The 20,025-nt window shown below is 41.3% G+C and overlaps 1 protein-coding gene across 1 annotated transcript in view; it reads right to left on the reverse strand.

Moving 5' to 3' along the window:
• Nucleotides 1–518: 518 nt before the first annotated feature.
• The window catches only part of LOC148141791 (histone acetyltransferase KAT2A-like), a 52,394-nt gene continuing 32,887 nt past the window's right edge, over nt 519–20,025 (reverse strand). The window contains exons 2-5 of the mRNA XM_087977603.1: nt 5,003–5,139; nt 3,420–3,628; nt 2,603–2,729; nt 519–599 (exon numbers count right to left, since the gene is read on the reverse strand). Coding sequence (XP_087833729.1) covers nt 519–599; nt 2,603–2,729; nt 3,420–3,628; nt 5,003–5,125 — 540 coding nt within the window. The 5' untranslated portion in view covers nt 5,126–5,139. The remainder of the gene's footprint in view (nt 600–2,602; nt 2,730–3,419; nt 3,629–5,002; nt 5,140–20,025) is intronic.

Below are 20,025 nucleotides of genomic sequence, written 5' to 3' on the forward strand. Positions count from 1 at the left end.
AGAGTGCAGATAGAATGTGTGCCCTAATTGCGAAAGGCTCGTATATAGGTACAACAAACATGAATTGCGAAAGGCTCGTATATAGGTACAACAAGCAATTAGGAAAGCCAATAGAACACTGTCAGTTATTGAGGGGGAAAATTGAATACAAAAAAAGTCAGGAAAACTAAACACACTGTTCCAGTTGGGTTGCACCATGTCTCAGAATTGTAGGGAGATATTTTCAAGGCCAACATACCATTTCTCTTCTTGATTCCTTTTAAAGAAGTCAAAAGTCACAACACTAGGTTATAGTCCAACAGATTTATTTGAAATCACGAGCTTTTGAAGCGTTGCTCCTTCATCAGAGGACTGCTACCTCAGTCCAATACCAGCACTTCCACATTATGGCTTTTAAAGACAGAGTTGGATAGAATCTTGGTAATCAAGGGGGTAAAAAGCCAGCAGGGATAAGCGGATTTGCGGTTACAGTCAGATCATATTAAATGGCAGAGAAGGCTCAAGGGGCTGAATGGCTCCTATCCAGTTTTGAACACGAACTTGCGTTTGAGGTAGTAGAACTGAAGGTTCAAACTAAATCTGGAGATGGAGCGATTATCCTGCATGGAAAGAATGAATACAATGGGTCGTATTCACCAGGGTTGAGAAGTTCTTACCGGGAAGATACAGGAAAGTGTCTGTTTTTGTTGGGGTGGGGGTGGGAAGAGTTCTAGAACCAGGGAACACAATCTGAACAGAAGGGGTAGGACATTTAGGACTGAGATGATGTGGAATTTCTTCAAAGACTGAATTTTTAGAATGCTCTGTCTCGAGTTCTGTGGGGGCTCAGTCATTGAGTCTGTTCAATGACCTACTTCTGCTCATATTTCTCATTTTCTTGACAAACATGTCTTGTCAAATTGTGTACAGCGTTATTTCATGAGACAGGAGAAAACAGAAGTGTGAAATGCATGTGGTTTTATATTTTCAGAGCCACAATTTGATCAGAGATGTTTTTCTTAAAACTTTTACTAATTGCAGACAACACTTGGCAGCACTGAATTCACCAGCTTCATTGTATAAGCTTTTACATATCTCTCAAAGTTTAGTTTTTTATTCAATGATCATGTTTGAATCAATATTGTTAGTAAAATGGCATCAACATTTCTTACACAGACCTCCCAGCATTGTGAGCATTTGTTTGAAAGCTGAGAAAAGGTTACTGCTGCTTTCTTCCACTACTTCTAAGAAACCCACGCACCTTCTCCCCGTGTCTGCGTGGGTTTCCTCCGGGTGCTCCGGTTTCCTCCCACAGTCCAAAGATGTGCAGGTCAGGTGAATTGGCCATGCTAAATTGCCCGTAGTGTTAGGTAAGGGGTAAATGTCGGGATATGGGTGGGTTGCGCTTCGGCGGGGCGGTGTGGACTTGTTGGGCCGAAGGGCCTGTTTCCACACTGTAAGTAATCTAATCTAATCTAATCTAATCTAATCTAATCTAATCTAAATAACATGTACAATCTGCCCTTTTAATACTGGCGAACTAAAACCATATAGTTGTGAGAATGGTCTGTCAAACCTTGCAGTGCATATTTCCTTAGAGGGGAGATAATCAATGTACAAGGTATTAAAATGCATGAGGTATTAAAATGCATAACATCTCTATATTGGAACTACAACTTATTTTCGATACTGACAGTTGATTGTAGTTTTCTTTTATTGTCTAGATAATTTCAGTTCATTGACATGGCATTCATTACTACTGTGTGAAATACATTATGTACTAGGTATTGTTTACAAGCTTTCTCATTTGAAACAAACAAGTCAGGCAAAGATGAAAAAACAGACATGAAGTTCAATTTTAGCAAGTTTTGAGAAGATTTGTAGCTGAGGTTGAGGTTCTGGATATAGGTTTGCTCACTGAGCTGGAAGGTTCATTTCCAGACATTTTGTCAGCCTACTAGGTAACATCTTCAGCTTGTAGTCCGAATAGGGTCTTTCAAGCATAACTAATATCATTTACAAAATACCGTGTAAGGACTGTAACCAACATTACATTGAACAAACAGGCAGAAAACGAGCTACCAGGATACATGAACACCAACTAGCCACAAAACAACATGACCCTCTCTCACTAGTATCCTTACATACAGATAAGGAAGGACACCACTTCGACTGGGACAACACATCCATCCTAGGACAAGCCAAACAAAGACACATACGAGAATTCCTAGAAGCGTGCCATTCCAACTGGAACTCTATCAACAAACACATCGAGTTAGACCCCATCTACCACCCCCTGAGAAAAAGAACAGGAAGTGACTTCACCACAGAAAATGACATCACCAACCCAAAGAAACCCAAACACATAAATAGAAAGCAGGAATTATCAGCAGTACTTCACCTAAGGCCCACTAGGTAACATCTTCAGTAGGGTAATGAAACGTCTGGAAATGAACCTTCCAGCTCAGCGAGCAAACCTACATAAAGTTCAACTGCCATGGACCACAGGTTAACTTAGCTCCCTTATAGAAATGTAATGAATGGTGGGGCGAATAGCTGATTCCTGTTCCTGTGGTATACAAGGACCCCCTGAAAGGAATTGCTCCAGGAAATTATTCCTCACCTTCACCTGCTCATTGGATGTGACAGCACAAAATACAATTTCTGTGAATCCTTGAGTGGGAAACATTCTAAAGCATATTCCTCCAATGACTCGACCATCTTTGATCAGGGCCAAGGTCTTGTGCTTTCTGTAGGAACAGGGTGTGTCACATATTGTGCTATAGTTGAAATAGGTTTTGCAAAGTTCATTAAACATAAAGATAATACAACCTGTTTTAGTTTAATCTCAGATTTAAGAGGTTACCTATGATGCTTACACAAATGGTACTGAAATACTCAGTTCCTATTTCAAGGATACAATCAAAAATGTCACCATTAACTGCAATTTGAAATACAATTTAGATAGATATGCAGACCAATAAATGCATAACTATTTTTACCATCAACTTCAAATGCTTTAATTTCAATGTGTCACAACTCAGGACATTTTACTGAAGTGAACACAAGTTGGTTAAAATTTATTTTCTCAATGTGTTGCAACATTGAAAACACATTCATGAAGACTGTTTCCTTAAAAATATTAAAAGGTAGCTCAGAGCCAAATTAAAAGATTTATTTGAAATAAACCAGAATTATCCCTACTTCCCGAAATAAATTTCAAAATGGCTCATGTGTGAGCTCACTGAATATTTCAATTCTAACCAAAAAGAAACTATATACATCAGTTGGTCTTCTAGCAGTTAAGATTTCTAAGTAGTTCTTAGAAGTTTTCTATTTTATATAGAAGGTACATATTTTAAAAATTATTGCTGATTATAAGGTATCATTTGTCTTTGTGAAACTCAGCTACATCATGAAATGCTCCAAAAAGTACTTACGGGTCAAAGACAAGCCTTGTGATGTATTCTTTTGGCATACGTGGCAACTGATGTGAGAAAACATTTTGTAAGCCAACCAACCACATCATTATTTTCTTATTTGACCTCTGAGAAAGTGAGTTTCCTATGACATGAAATTCAATGACACCTCGCCGCTCCTCCAGACGTGCAGCTTCATCATGAGCTGCATTTGCAGACAACAAATTTGTCTAAAAGAAATCCACAAACAAAATGTACATTAGAATTCTCAACCATTGCCTACAACTCTTAAGCAACTCAGTTCATTCTCATCAGCAAAACTTCAAGGGAAAGGTTTGTTTTAAAGTAAAACAGAAAAATTGATGAACTTGCAGCAGTATAGTTACAGTACTATCTAAATAATGAATTACAACATAGGATGCAAGATGCAATAACTTAAATTTACCAATTTGCTTTGCAATGCTTTTTCTGCTGCTTGTTTGTAAATTAAAGCACCATATTTGATTATCAGCTCCCACATAAATGTCCTTATTCACAACAAAGAAAACAAAAGGAAATAAACGGAAGGGAAGACAGCATCGCCGATTCTTGCACAGGTGATCATGGGCGTTTTGGGGCAGGGCGAAAATGTACACCAGAAATGACAGAGCATAATGCATTGAATGTGAAGGCTTATGGATTGGATGGCAGGGACAAGGGGAAACCTACTATACGCTTCAGTGAACATTGTGATGGAGAATCTGCAGCTGATGATCTACGAAGACCTCTCGAAAAAGCTGTTATGCAAAATTGCATTTTTGGAGAGGAGATAGAGAGAAAAACTGGGAACTCTTACTGGAAGTGGGATGGATGAAGCAAAATCAAGTTAGATGTGGGAATCTATGCATTCAATGGATAAATGAAGATGGAGAAGTCAAAGAAGTGGTATATTGGAGACAGCATCTATGAAGGCAAGGGAAGGTTAGAAAGTAGAAGCAAAGTTGATTAAACATTTCAATTTGTGAGCACAGGAGAAAATGAATTCTACTCTTTTGTTCCTAAATACCTTCAACAATCATTGATATACAAAATAAAAACAGTGAGGGACAGGACCCAAACTAGCATGGAATAAAATTCTTAAAAAAGCCCATTAAAATGGCAGGCAAAAGTAGGACCGTTTGAGTATCCATAGTAACATAGCTTGTATTTGGAGGAAGTGAGTGGAGTGAAAGGAGAAAATGTTTCAATGTGAACAAGTTCACGAGGGGGAGAATGCAGCAATGGATGAGACAGGTTGAGCCCCATTTTAGTGAAAAAAGGGACCTAGGTATGACAGGTCCTCCTAAAGAACAGTGGCTTAGAGGGATTGGAGGCATGTGGTGAGACAGAGACAAGGAAACATTCAATTTGTGGAGGACTTGGCACAGTCATAGATGTAGGTGGGAAGAAGTCATGCCAGGGAAGAAACAAATGCAACTGAAATAGGAAACAGCATCACAACTGATCCCTTAGTCCATACCTATGCAGACGCACTTTCAAGATAGGGAATATTGATTGATATTCCCCCTTTGGACTAAAATGATGAGGTTCGTAGATACACTGCATTATTTCCAGCAGTAACCTACCTCTGGGCCCAACATAGCTGCTGGGTCTGTGATAGTCAACATTACTTCATTAACCAGCTCCATAGGAACGTCACCCATCACACGCATCCTCTTTGCATCTTCGAGGGTCATGGTGTCAGACATTTTCCTTTTTTCACCTGTAAGAGGCCAACAATTACCTTGAAGTATTGGATTTTCTTTTAAAAAAGATTCAAAAGCACAGTTTCAGGCAATTCACAAATTCAACCACTTGAATTTATTCAAGTTAATTTGTCTCAGCCAGAGCTGACCACAATAGTAAAATTACCTTCATTGCCTCTGCTCTGAAAAGATGTACACAAATAATAGATAAATATTGCACTTAGATGCCATCAAGATTCAGCTGCCTCTTAAAGTCAGTTTGCACTCTGCAGAAATAACAGCTTGACCTGTATTTGCTGCGCTTTTTTCTGCCTGACTGCATTCCAGTAACGAGATGTCTATGCCACTGGATCATAGCAGGCCTCACAGCGCCAGGGACCTGGATTCAATTCCTGCCTTGGGCAACTGTCTGTGTGGAGTTTGCACATTCTCTCCATGTCTGCATGGGTTTCCTCAGGGTCCTCCAGTTTCCTCCCACAGTCGAAAGATGGGCAGGTTAGGTGAATTGGCCGTGCTAAATTGCCCATAGTGTTAGATGCATTAGTCAGGGGTGAATGTAGGGGAATGGGTCTGGGTGGGTTGCTCTTCGAAGGGTCAGTGTGGACTTGTTGGGCTGAAGGGCCTGTTTCCACACTGTAGGGAATCTAATCTAATCTAAATAATGGATGTGTCCACTAGATTTCCAGAAGCCATTCCATTACACAATATCACAGCTAAAAGGATTGAAGAGGAATTACTCAATTTTTTCATGAGATACAGACTACCCACTGAGATATAATCAGATGAAGGGTCAAACTTCACATCAAGGAAGTTATGGACAGCTTAGGAATAAAACAATTCAAATCTACTGGGTACCATCCACAGTTGCAGGGAGTATTAGAAAGGTGGCATCAGACATTAAAGACCATGTTGAGGGCTTATAGTCAAGACCATCCAGATGATTGGGATAAGGGAATTCTGTTTGTGTTTTTTGCGATCAGAGATGCACCAAATAAATCAACCAAATTCAGTCCATTTGAATTAATTGTTGGGCATAAAGTAAGAGGACTGATAAAAGTGATTAAGGAGAAATTTAAGTCAGAACTATGTGTCAAATTTTCGGGAACAATTAAATAGAGCGGAGAAGTTGGCTGGACAGCATTTAAAAGTATCACAGCAGACAATCAAACAGAAAGCAGACAAGAAAGCAAAAACTCGCAAGGTTTGGTGGATTTATCAAGTCGAAAAGGAATTGAGTGAGATGAAGTTTTTGATAAGGACTCCAGACATAAATGAATCTCACAGAGTCTTTCATGTGAATATGCTCAAAAGGTATTTTCATAGGGAAGGAGAGCTAAAGGAGACTCTATTATTGGTTACACTACAGAGAGAAGAGCCAAGTTCAGAGAATTCTGAATTGGACATTCCTCAAATTAAATTGGACAACGAGGAAGTTGTCAAAAATTGTAATAAATTATTGCGTTACCTTCCAGAGGAAAATCAAAATGACCTGAAAGAGTTATTGCTATCATATGGTATTTGGAAATAAGCTGGAAAGCTCTAACTTAATTATGCATGATGTAGATATAGGAGATGCTGTTTCGATTAAGCAACATCCTTATAGGCATAACCCTCTAAAGTTGGCACAGGTTCAGAAGGAGATTGAAGGCATGCTCCATGATGGTATAATCGAAGTGAGTTACAGTGACTAGAGCTCACCCATAGTAATGATGACAAAACCAGATGGTTCCCAAATGTTATCTGTGGACTATCACAAAGTCAAAGCAGTTACGAAGATTGATGCATATCCGATTCCATGTTTGGAAGACTGTTGAAAAGGTGGACTAGCAACTTATATTTCTAAGTTGGACCTACTCTGAGGATATTGGCAGGTAGCTTTGTCAGAAAGAGCGAAGGCAATTTTGGCTTTCATAACACCAAATAGACCATATCAGTTTAAAGTCATGCCATTTGGTATGAAGAATGCGTTAACCACATTTCAGAGACTAACTAAAAAGGTCATTGCCAGATTACCCAATTGTGTTGTATACATTGATGACTTGGTGATTTTTAGTCACACATGGAAGGAACATTCGCAATATTTATCAGAATTGTTCAATCAACTTCAAAAGTCAGGCCTGGTGATAAACCTGGCAAAAAGTGAATTTGCTGAAGCCCAAGTCACCTTCCTGGGCTATGTTATTAGACACAGATAAATGCCCCCAAGGAATACAAAAACATAGGTAATTGGGGAGTTTCCCATACTATCGACAAAAACAACAGTACTACAATTACTGGGATTGAGTGGACTTTATCGAAAATTCGGACCAAGCTTTAGCAGTGTGGCCACTCCACTCATTGAATTGCTAAAGAAAGGCAAGAAGTTTCAGTGGACAGCAAACTGTCAGAAGGCATTTCACAGCCTGAAAACTGTTTTATCCATTACCCTAGTATTAGCCACACCTAATTACATAAAGCCATTCAAGGTGGCCATCAATGCCATTGATGTATGTGTCGGTGCTGTGGTCTTGCAGGAAGAATATGAGAAAATAGAAAGACCAATCGGGCATTTTTCCAGGAAATTGAACATTCATCAGCAGAAATATTCGACAGTTGAGAAGGAGACTTTGATCTTGATGTTGGCATTACAACATTTCAACGTTTATGTTACCAGTAAGTATCTGAGACAATCATATACACTGATCATAACCCATTGAAGTTTGTGGAGAAATTTAAGGACAAAAATTCCAGACTGTTTAGATGGAGCTTATTGTTTCATTCCATTTTAAAACTGGCCATTCAATTTGAAAATTGTGCATATGATAAGATGGGAAAATGTAATTGCCGACGCATTGTCAAGACTTGAATGAGAAACGGAGGCATTCAGTGGCAGGAGTAAAACAGACTGAAACAAAATGTAGCAGTGCATGTTTGCATGATTATTGTCTATATACTGTTTATGGGTGTTGTAGAGTACTAACAGTTTAACTTTTAAAATGAATCCATCTTTGAGAATCGATGGTTCATTTTTTTAAGGGAGGAGATGTGATAATGCTGCTCCTTTAACAAGGTTATATTGTCTTTGTTTTTTTTTCAGAAAGGCCATAAAAGACACAGACTCTGAAAAAACTGGGTTTGAATGGTTTTAGGGCCAGTTTGATTATAGCTAACAGATACCGCCTTAGGCAAAAGGCTTTCAAGTTTTTGAAAGAATTCCTCTACAATGAAAGGAGTCAGGTGGTTGTGAAGATGCTGGACCCACATGGAGCAGTCTATGCTGACTCTCTCTTTCTATGACTTCTCTCTCCTGTAAGACCCTTTGTTTGATTTTAAATTTTGTGCCATGGGGTGTTTGTGGGGATTGTTCAGGTATTGGGAGAAGCATCATTAAGTTGGGATAACCTATTGGATTTTTGGATGGGTTACATTATTCTGTATTCTGTTCTCTTTTGTTTGTGTTTCATCCGGTAGTCTTGTAAATAAATTCTGTTTTGTTTAAAAATAAGTGGTTTGTCCAGCTGCATCCCTCCTGGAATATCCGCGTTACACCTGTTTAAAACAACTAGCAAAGTTAGGATCTGGGCTACTGTCTTGAAATGTTTGAGGGGATTTGGCTTGGTCCATAACATAGTTGTGATTTTTTTTGTGTGTGAGTTCCTGCAATGAGAAAACAATTGGGAGCCAAGAATTTGTTTACAAGTGAATCTAATGGGTTCTCAGTTAAGTGAGCAGATTGGAACTGGCAATACGTTACAGAGACACAAGTACACAGAGAGAAGTGCACATGAGGGGTGCTTTTGTTCTCAGTAGCAGATGTCAACTATTCCCTGCAGTACAAAACTCAGTTTAACCTTTCCCGTAGCAGTTGCTATGAGCTGTGACTTAGCTTAAAGAGTCTTAGAGTCATAAAGTCATACAGCATGGAAACAGCCCTTTCATTCCAACCAGTCCCTGCTAAAATAGTCCCATCTGCCTGATCCTGCCCCATATCCCTCCAAAACTTTCCTATTCATGCATCTATTCAAATGGCTTTTAACTATTGTAATTGTACCCACATCCATCACTTTCTCAGGAGGTTCATTCGACACATGAACCACCCTCTGTGTAAAAAAATTACCTCATGTCTTTTTTAAATCTTAGAAAATATGTCCCCTAGTCTTGAAATCCCCCATCCTAGGAAAAGGACAACTCCCATTAACTCAATCTATGCCTGTCATTCATTTATCAGATTCCTCTCAATCTCCTACACTCCAGTGAAAAAAGTCCCAGGCTATCCAGCCTTTCTTTATAACTCAAACCTTTCATACCTGGCAACATCTTAGTAAATCGTTTCTGCACCCTCTCCAGCTAGATAATATCCTTTCTATAACTGGTCAACCAGAACTGGACACATTATTCCAAGAGAGCCCTCACCAATGACCTGTGCAATCTCATCGTGACTTCCCAACTCCTCTACTCAAAGGACTAAGCAATGAAGGCAAACACGCCAAATGCCTTTAACCACCCTATTTATATGTAATGCAAACTGCACCCCTAGGTCCCTACAACACCACCAGAGGATCTACCAATATTTGTGTAAGCCCTATCCTTGTTTGTTGTACCAAAATACAATACTTTGAATTTATCCAGACTGAATTCCATTTGCCATTTTCCAGCCCCCTGAACCATTTGACCAAGATCCCTTTGTAATCTTAGAAAACCTTCTCCACTGTCTACAATGCCACTAATTTTGGTGTCATCTGAAAACTTACTAACCATGCCTTCTATATTATTATCCAAATCATTTAACAAGGGGATCATCCACTCTGTGCCTCCTACAAACCATTGGCAGCTTCCAGAAAAAAACAACTGAACACCAGGAATCTGGCAAGCTGAAGAAGGCTCATTTCACCACTTGAACCAAGAAGCAAAGACCATTGAACTGATTTGCCAGTTTTTTTGTCTCCAACAATAATATATTTTCCCTATTTGTGTGTATCAGCATGTAAGGGGAGTTTATAAAGGGATTAGAGTTTTAATTAGGAGTGCTATATGCCAATAGCATCTGTTTACCGGTAGCTATAGTCTAATTATTTTCAATAAATATTAATTCTTGATTAGTGCAGAAATCTGATTCATGTTTTCTATCTGTAGCAGAGCATTTAGAAAGCAGTGGCAGGATCAGATAGAGTCAGCATGGATTTATGAAGGGGAAATCATACTTGACAAAACTGTTGGAATTCTATGAAGACTTAACTAGTACAATTGACAAGGGGGAGCCAGTCGATGTGGTATATTTGTACTTTCAGAAAGCATTTGTCAAAGTCAAAAAGATATTATTGTGCAAGATTAAAGTGCATGGGATTGGGGGAAGTGTACTGAGATGGATAGGAACCTGGTTGGCAAAGAGGAAACAAAGAGTAGGAATTAATGGGTCCTTTTTAAGTTGGCAGGCAGTAACTAGTGGGGTGCCGCAGGGAAGGGTGCGAGGATCTCAGCTCTGATTTAGATGAAGGAACAAAATGTAACATGTCAAAGTTTACAGATGATATCAAGTTGGGTGAGGGGTGAACTGTGCCGAGGTTGCAGAGATTCTCCAGCATGATCTGGACAGGTTGGATGAGAGAGCAAATCAATGGCAGATGTAGTATAATTTGGATAACTGTGAGGTTATTTAGTGTGGAAGCAAAAACAAGAAGGCAGATTACTACCTGAATGACTGTAAATTGGGAGAGGGGAGTGTGCAGTGGGATCTGGGTATCCTTGTGCACCAGTTGCTGAAGGTAAGCATGCAGGTACAGCAGGTGGTAAAGAAGGCAAATGATATGTTGGTCTTCATTGCGAGAGGTTTCGAGTACAGAAACAGGGACATGTTGTTGCAGTTATACAGGGCCTTGGTGAGGCCATGCCTAGAATATTGTGTGCAGTTTTGGTCTCCTTTTCTGAGGAAGGATGCTCTTGCTCCCAAGGGAGTGTAGCAAAGGTTTACCAGGCTGATTCCGGGGATGGTGGGACTGACGTATGAAGAGAGATTGACCAGGTTAGGATTGTTTTGGTTGGAGTTCAGGCAAATGAAGGGGGAATCTCATAGAGACTTATAAAATTCTAACAGGACTAGACAGTGTAGATGCAGAGAGGATGTTCCTGATGGTAGGTGCGTCCAGAACCCACAGGTGTCACAGTTTGAGGATACAGGGAGGACCATTCAGGACGGAGATTGGAGACATTTCTTCACCCAAAGAGTGGTGAGCCTGTGAAATTCATTACCACAGGAAGTAGTTGATGCCAAAATATTGAATGTATTCAAGAGGCAGCTGGAGATAGCACTTGGGACGAATGGGATCAAAGGTTATGGGGAGAAAGCAGGATTAGGCTATTGGTTTGGACGATCAACTATGATGAATGGCAGAGCAGGTTTGAAGGGCTTAATGCCCTCCTCCTGATCCTATCTTCTATGTTTCTGTCAACTTTGGTCTAAAAGCCAGGTGTATTGAGGTACAGTGGTATTTTTAAAAATGTTTTAAAATTTGAAATGACTCCAAGAGTTATGGAATGCTACCCCAGTGGGTCATAAAGTTTTGAACTGGAGTGGATTGGGTTGGGTTCAAAGTCAATGAGGATTTGGTGCGGTTATGTAAATAATACAGGAGAAGGAAAACATCAGGTTCTGCATTACACTTAAGGCATGATTCTGGAAACAGTAAAAGGGTTTTCTGCAGCTGGCAGGTTTGTTGTTGTAAGTCTTAAAGATTAGTTGACTTGTTAAGCAAACAGGACATAACATTGCCTGACTGAATTTAAAAGGTTGAGATAATTGCAGCACAGTGGCTCAGTGGTTAGCACTGCTACTTCACAGCCCCAGAGAGCTGGGTTCAATTCCAATCTCCTGTGAATACCCACATGGAGGTTGCATATTCTCCCTGTTTGTAGGTGGATTTCCTCTGGGTGTTCTGGCTTCCTCCCACAGTCTAAAGATGTGCAGGCTAGATGGATCAGCTGTGTGAAATGTTGAGTTACAAGGCTAAGGGAGGGGGCTTGGCCTGGTTGGGATGCTCTTTAGAGGATCAGTGTGGGTTTTGGTGAAGTTTGGTTCTAGACTAGCCTGTTTGTCTTACAGATGACAACACACCAGCTTTGTGTTTAGAATCACCAGTTTAAGGCTGGCCACATCATAAATTGCTGAGTTCTTTTTGTCTGGTACAGCATTTAAAAACACTGAGTGGGTGTGGTAAGGCACAGGTTGAATAACTGTTCTCCATTCTGTTCAACCCAAGTACTAAATGCACCATTTCCATGTTCTCTTACCCCAATCTGCATCCTTAAAGTGTCATAATCTAAATTCACTACTTCAACTTATTCATTACTTCCCAGGACTCCCCATCTATGGAATCCCTAAGCCTGGCTTTGTCAAATGCAGAAAAAAAATTAGGTCTTTGCAAAATACCTTTCAAAATTGACTATGAATCTTTTCTGATCATGTCTTTGATCCCGACTCAATAAAGTAGGAATGAAATACTCATTCTCCAATGACACAAAAAAAAAGAAATTGCAGGGCTATGGAGTGAAAACTGAGGAGTGAGGTTCGGGAAATTGCTCCTCCAGGCAGCCATCATTAACACGATGAGCTGAATGCTCCCTTTCTGAGCTGTAGCCAGCCTCTCGTTCTATTATTTATGTAATACACAAAAAGCATTCGTGAGCTTAATCAAAGGAAATAAATGAGCAATTAAGGAAATTACAGAAATGGTAATGTGACCAGATCCTTTCCATGACCTGTTCACATTTTTGCTGCGGTAGTTATAGGAACAGTCTTTGCTATCTTCATGTAATCCAAATTCTGCTTGTGATTCTGAATTGCTTCTTTTCATGTATTCAACTTTGGTGAATTGCCAGGTTGCTTGGCCTTCTGAGTGATTAGATCTTTTTGTTGGTTCTGCAGATTGACAAGGGGGCTATTTTCATCCAGACAACTACATCAATGGCTTCATGGAATAATTAATTTTCTGTGATAACTTCCATTATATTACGGTTCCATTCAGTTAAAGAGCAGAAATATGGCAGGAATAGTTTTTACACATATTTACAAATCTCTAAGTATTTGATTCAACATTTTTTGTCTAAATGATGTTTTCAGTTTTCGCTTTGCATATTCAGGTGAAGTTTTCAATATCTGCAGACATTGCACAAACCTTCAAGACAAATTGAAGTTAATTTGTTTTTTACTACATAACTCATCCATACTTGTGTTCTAGTGGTTGTGTTTTTACATGCGCAAAGTTCAGATTTACTTCCAATACTCAGTAGATGCAGACTCTAGTTAACTGCAGCTTTGCTTTGCTTACGAGGCATGGTCCATTCTCAAGGCATCTCCAATGAGGAAGCACAAGTAGATAAAAGCACAAAGTAGTATTCAAGTGGCACTGGGATGGACTTTTGTTCCTAACCAGTTTTTCAGATACCAGCTTCACTGCTTGTGAAGTTTAAGTGAGACTCACATAAGTCAGCAGTTTCTATAAAATACCCTTTAGACATCCTTGTTGCTGCCGAAATAATTCATTAGAATATTTAAATGGTGATCCTGTACTTGAAGTGGGGCCCCTTTGGCAATTAGTGCCTGGGAGCAGTTTGATTAGATTTTAGATTAGATTCCCTACAGTGTGGAATCAGGCCATTCAGCCCAACCAGTCCACACCGACCCTCCGAAGAGTAACCCACCCAGACCCATTTCCCTCTGACTAATGCACCTAACACTATGGGACAATTTAGAATGGCCAATTCACCTAACCTGCACATCTTTGGACTGTGGGAGGAAACTGGAGCACCCGGAGGAAACCCACGCAGACACGGGGAGAATATGCAATTAGTGCCTGGGAGCAGTTTGATTTACCCAATTTTTTTTTAAACTGCCAGAAAATAAGGAATGAATATATAGTTAAATAATCCCAACCTTTGGAAAGAACGTTCAGTTTTGACTCCTAGAGATTTTGGAACCAGGCTTTGGCTGAGTGAGAAAAATCTTTCATCTGAAATAACTGCTGGATATCTGAGTTTAGGCTCCTTCTGAACTCTGCCACTAGTTAAAGGAGCAATGAAAAAGATAGTAGTCTTACTGTGATCACCACTGTTGCAAACAGGGCAACACAGATTCACATTGGCCTGAAGAAAATGGACTTGTACCATAAAGGGGAATGAAAGCATGAAGTATGTTCAGGTGTTACAGGGATGGATTATTGCATGATTCGCTGTTTATTAATTTTGTATTGAGAAACCCCTTAGTAATCACAGAACAAAGCAGTCATTACAATGCACCCCTTGAGCATCCCTCAAGGCTACCTGAAATGGACTCATTAAAATATTTAAAACTGGGAGTCTTGCACTCATACTGGAACCACTTTTAAAGTGAACTAGAAGATCAACATGACCAAGGAGCCATAGCTTTTGGAAGTCAATAGTATTGGAGCTACACATCAGATCTCACACACAGTCCTGCAGATTGCTGTGAAGGTAACAATGGGACTCATCGTCTACTTTACCCAGGACCATTCCAGGCTAGTGACCAGACATCTGTTTGATGTCCAGCAGTTATCAACTCTTTAGAGGAATGCACCATTTGCCAATGCAGATTACAATCAGGAGATGGGGCGGGGGAAACGAGGGGCGAATTTACCTCGACTATTGTGTTTCTCCAGCTATAAGTTCTCATTGACTTCATTCACTTTTCCCTGAATTGTTCACATTAAGAAACAGTCACATTTGATGACAGAAAGTACTCCCTGCTTACAAGGTAATGGTTCCGAAAGAATTCTGGGTTAAGCTGCACCCTGTCTGATTGTGATTGGTTGAGAATAAAGCAAACCCCAACTTAAGAGGAGTAAGTGAGGTCTGCAGATGCTGGAGCTCAGAGTCGAGAGTGTGGTGCTGGAAAAGCACAGCAGGCTGATTTCTGAGGAGCAGGAAAATCGACATTTCGGGCATAAGCCCTTCATCAGGAATTCCTGCTCCTCTGATGCTGCCTGACCTGCTGTTCTTTTCCAGCACTACACTCTCAAAACCAATTTAATATCTTGTGAAGTGCTGACCTACATCATAAGTTAAGACAAAAATGAGTACTGCAGATGCTGGAGATCAGAGTCAAGATTAGAGTGGTGCTGGAAAAGCACAGCAAGTTAGGCAGCTTCAGAGGAGCACGAAAACCAATGTTTCGGGCAAAAGCCCTTCATCAGGAATCAGAAATCAGCCTGCTGTGCTTTTCCAGCACCACTCTAATCTAGACTCTATATCATAGATTCCCTCATAGACTTGATAGTAATGTGCAATTAATGAGTATAGCTGGTATCTAATTACCTTCATGCAATAAAATGTACCTTGATAGTCTCCTATAGTACTGTGGTAGTGTCCATACATGTATGCCAGGAGGCCTGGATTCAAATCTCATCTCCAAATGTGTGTAAATAATGGCCTGAGCAAGCTGAATAAAAATGTCTAAGCTGAATGTTGTTAAATTACGACTCACGAGCAGTTGTTCATCTACATTATTAACCAAACAGGCCCTTGGACTAGTCAAGGAAAAAGGCTCCCTCCAAATACAGTATGTCCCATTCCTTCAATGTTCAGCTACAGTATGCCCCCAGATGACCCTATCCTTCACCCAGACCAATACATATTAGGTTGTTTCATTGAGACAGGGGTATCCAGTATAAGCCTTCAAAGGGGCATTGGAAACTGATTTTGACAATTTAATGAAACGATCATAAGAGTCCTCTGCTCTTAAATCATGGTTTAGCTGCAGGATGTCACTCTGATAATTGGTTGCAAAATAAAAATAAGTTACCTGGATCAGGCAATCTGTACCAGTGGGGCCAAACTCATAACTGATGGCAAGATTTAAGGTGCTTTGTTAGCATTAACTCTCCGCAAGCAGTTGGGATTGTTAGAAAATTAATTGGTCTCTCAGACATGATAGAATAATTCAAGAAATTTGAAGAAAAAGTATGTTTATATCAGTTATTCCAGCAGCTCCTGCATCATCCGGGAGAAGCCTGGTTGAATCGTATGATTTCAAAGAGATTCCTTTTCTGCGGTATATTTAAAGATCTATTGTCTGACCTGTTCTTCTCATTGTGGGGGAATCATAACCTCCAACCTGCCCCCGCTCACCCGGCCATCCATTACCCATCCTGCAGCCTGGGGGTCACACAAGTAGGCTCCACCATTTTGCCCGTCACTGGTCAAATGTGAGCCGAAGTGGAAAAAGGTTTCTAATTGGCCATTAATTGGCAATTAAATGGTCTCATGTGACTATAGAAGAGAAAGGCACCCACAAGACAGCCTACCCCAGATAAGGCAGGAAAATGGCAGCTAACCCGACTGGCATTGTACCCTTGGTATAAGAGCCCTCATTCTCTTTCAAGCTTGCCCCAGGAGAGGCCAGGAAGGTGCTTGAATTCCAGTTAAAACTTTGGTTTCATTCACACTCATCATTTAATATAATTATATCAAAACATTGACAGAGGCAACAAATAAAATTTAACAGCTCATTGTTTATTGGAGAGATTTTATTGTCATGTGTACCCGGGTACAGGAGTCCAGTGGAAAGTGTATAGAGTAGCCACTCTCTCGAGCCATGATTAGAAATTAAAAGCTGAAATTAAAGAACGATAAACAAATGGATAAAAAATTAGCAAATTTTGAGTAGATTTGTAGCTCAAGTTGAGGTTCTGGATGTAGGTTTGTTCACTGAGCTGGAAGGTTAATTTTTAGATGTTTTGTTACCATACTAGATAACATCATCAGTGAGCCTCCTGATGAAGTACTGGTGGTATAGCTCATTTTTTATTTATGTGTTTAGGTTTCCTTGGGTTGGTGATGTCATTTCCTGTGATAATGTCAGTTCCTGCAGTGATGTCATTTCCTGTTCTTTTTCTCAGGGGGTGGTAAATGGGATCCAAGTCAATGTGTTTATTGATAATGTTCCAGTTGGAATGCCATGCTTCCAGGAATTCACGTGCATGTCTGTTTGGCTTGTCCTAGGATGGATGTGTTGTCCCAGTCGAAGTGGTATCCTTCCTCATCTGTACATAAAGATACTAGTGAGAGTGGGTCAGGTCTTTTTGTGGCTAGTTGATGCTCATGTATCCTCGTGGCTAGTTTTCTGCCTGTTTGTCCAATGTCGTGTTTGTTACAGTCCTTGCATGGTATTTTGTAAAGGACATTAGTTTTGCATGTTGTCTGTATAGGGTCTTTCAAGTTCATTAGCTGCAGTTTTTAGTGTGTTGGTGGGTTTGTGGGCTACCATGATGCCAAGGGGTCTGAGTAGTCTGGCAGTCGTTTCTGAGATGTCTTTGATGTAGGGAAGAGTGATTAGGGTTTCTGGGCATATCTTGTCTGCTTGTTGGGGTTTGTTGCTGAGAAATCGGCTGACTGTGTTTATTGGGTACCCGTTCCTTTTGAATATACTGTATAGGTGATTTTCCTCTGCTCTGCGTAGTTCCTCTGTGCTGCAGTGTGTGGTGGCTCATTGAAATAATGTTCTAATGCAGCTTCATTTGTGGATGTTGGGATGATTGCTTCTGTAGTTCAATATTTGGCCCATATGTGTTGATTTCCTATGGACGTGGTTTGAAGTTCCCCATTGGCTGTTCGCTCTACTGAGACATCTAGGAATGGCAATTTGTTGTTGTTTTCCTCTTCTTTAGTGAATTTTATGCCAGTAAGGGTATTGTTGATAGTCTTGAATGTTTCCTCTAATTTGCTTCATTCAGTGATGACAAAGGTATCATCCACGTAGCAGACCCAAAGTTTGGGTTGGATGGTTGGCAGAGCTGTTTGGTCGAGTCAGTGCATTACTGCCTCTGCTAAGAATCCTGATATCAGAGATCCCATGGGTGTTCTGTTGGTTTGTCTGTAGGTTTTCTTATTGAAGGTGAAGTGGGTGGGAAGGCATAGGTCCACTAGCTTGATGCCATTGTCCTTGCTGATGAAGTTTTTGGTGTTTGGTGTATGTGTCTTTGGTTCTTCTAATAGTGTAGTCTGTGTTTCTTTGGCCAAGTTGATGTTGATGGGTGTGAACAGGGCTGTTACATCAAAGGAGACCATTATTTCACCTTCTTCCATCTTGGTGTCTTTGATGGTCTTCAGGAATTCTTGGGTTGAGTGGGACAATACATCCATTCTAGGACAAGCCAAACAGAGACATGCACAAGAATTCCTAGAAGCATGGCATTCCAACCGAAACTCTATCAACAAACACATTGACTTGGATCCCATTTACCACCCCCCGAGAAAAAGAACAGGAAATTACATCACCACAGGAACTGACATCACCACATGAAATGACATCACTAACCTAAGGAAACCTAAACACATAAATGAAAAATGGGCCATGCCATCAATGCGTCATCCAGAAGCACTTTGATGATGTTACCTAGTATGGGAATGAAATGTCAGAAAATGAACCTTCCAGCTCAGCAAGCAAACTTACATCCAGGATAAGAAATGTCTAGGTCTATCCAGGCAACTCCTGGCTCTCCCTCAACCCGACACCACGTATCCTGAGCCGGCCTCACCAATGGTCCTGCTCTGGACCCACCAACTATCACCGCCACTGGAGCAAAAAGTCACCAAAATCCAGGGCATCTTGCCACTGCCTCAAATCCTGCACTGGACCCACCAACACAGCTACCACTGCCTCAAAACCTGCACTGGACCCACCAACGCAGCCACCACTGCCTTGAATCCTGCACTAGACCCAACAACGCAGCCACCAATGCCTCGGATCCTGCACAAACCCATCAATGCAGACACAGCTGCCTCGAATCCTGCACAGGACCCACCAACACAACCACTGCTGCCTCCAACTCTGCACTGGGCGCACCAACGCAGCCACCACGGCATTGAATCCTGCACTAGACACCAACGCAACCACTGCTCCCACGAATCTTGTACTAGACCCACCAATGCAACCACTACTGCCTCAAATTCTGCACTGGGCCCACCAACGCAGCCACCACTGCCTCATATCCTGCACTGGTACGACCACTGCAGCCACCACTGCTTCAAATCCTGCACAGGGTCCACCAACACAGCCACCACTGCCTCGATTCCTGCACTAGACCCACCAACACAGCCCCACTGCCTCGATTCCTGTACTAGACAAACCAATACAGTCACCAGTGCCTCAAATGCTGCATAGACCTACCAACGCAGCCACCACTGCCTCGAATCCTGCACTAGAGCCACCAATGCAAGCACTACTGCTTCAAATCCTGCACTGGGCCCACCAACGCAGCCACCACTGCCTTGTATCCTGCACTGGGCCCATCAATGCAGCCACCACTGCATTGAATCCTGCACTTGACCCAACAACGAAGCCACCAATGCCTTGAATCCTGCACTAGAGCCACCAACGCAACTACTGCTGCCTCAAATCCTGCACTGGGTCCACCAATGCAGCCACCACTGCCTCATATCCTGCACTGAGCCCACCAACGCAGCCACCACTACATTGAATCCTGCACTAGACCCAACAATGCAACCATTGCAGCCTCGAATCCTGTACTAGACCCACCAATGCAACCACTACTGCCTCAAATTCTGCACTGGGCCCACCAAAGCAGTCACCACTGCCTTGAATCCTGCACTGGGCCCATCAATGCAACCACTACTGCCTCAAATCCTGCACAGGACCAACCAACGCAGTCACCACTGCCTTGAATTCTGCACGAGAGCCATCAACACAACTATTGCTGTCTCGTATCCTGCACAGGGCCCACCAACTTAGTCACCACTGCTTCGAATCCTGCACTAGACCCACCAACGTAGCCACCACTGCCTTGAATTCTGCACTAGAGCCATCAACACAACTACTGCTGTCTCGAATCCTGCACTGGGCCCACCACTACCTCGAATCCTGCACTAGACCCACCAATGCAACCGCTACTGCCTCA

Source organism: Chiloscyllium plagiosum, unplaced genomic scaffold, assembly GCF_037043375.1.
Source record: "Chiloscyllium plagiosum isolate Xiang-an unplaced genomic scaffold, Cpla_swu_hap1 HiC_scaffold_32, whole genome shotgun sequence".
Taxonomy (NCBI): Eukaryota; Metazoa; Chordata; class Chondrichthyes; order Orectolobiformes; family Hemiscylliidae; genus Chiloscyllium; species Chiloscyllium plagiosum.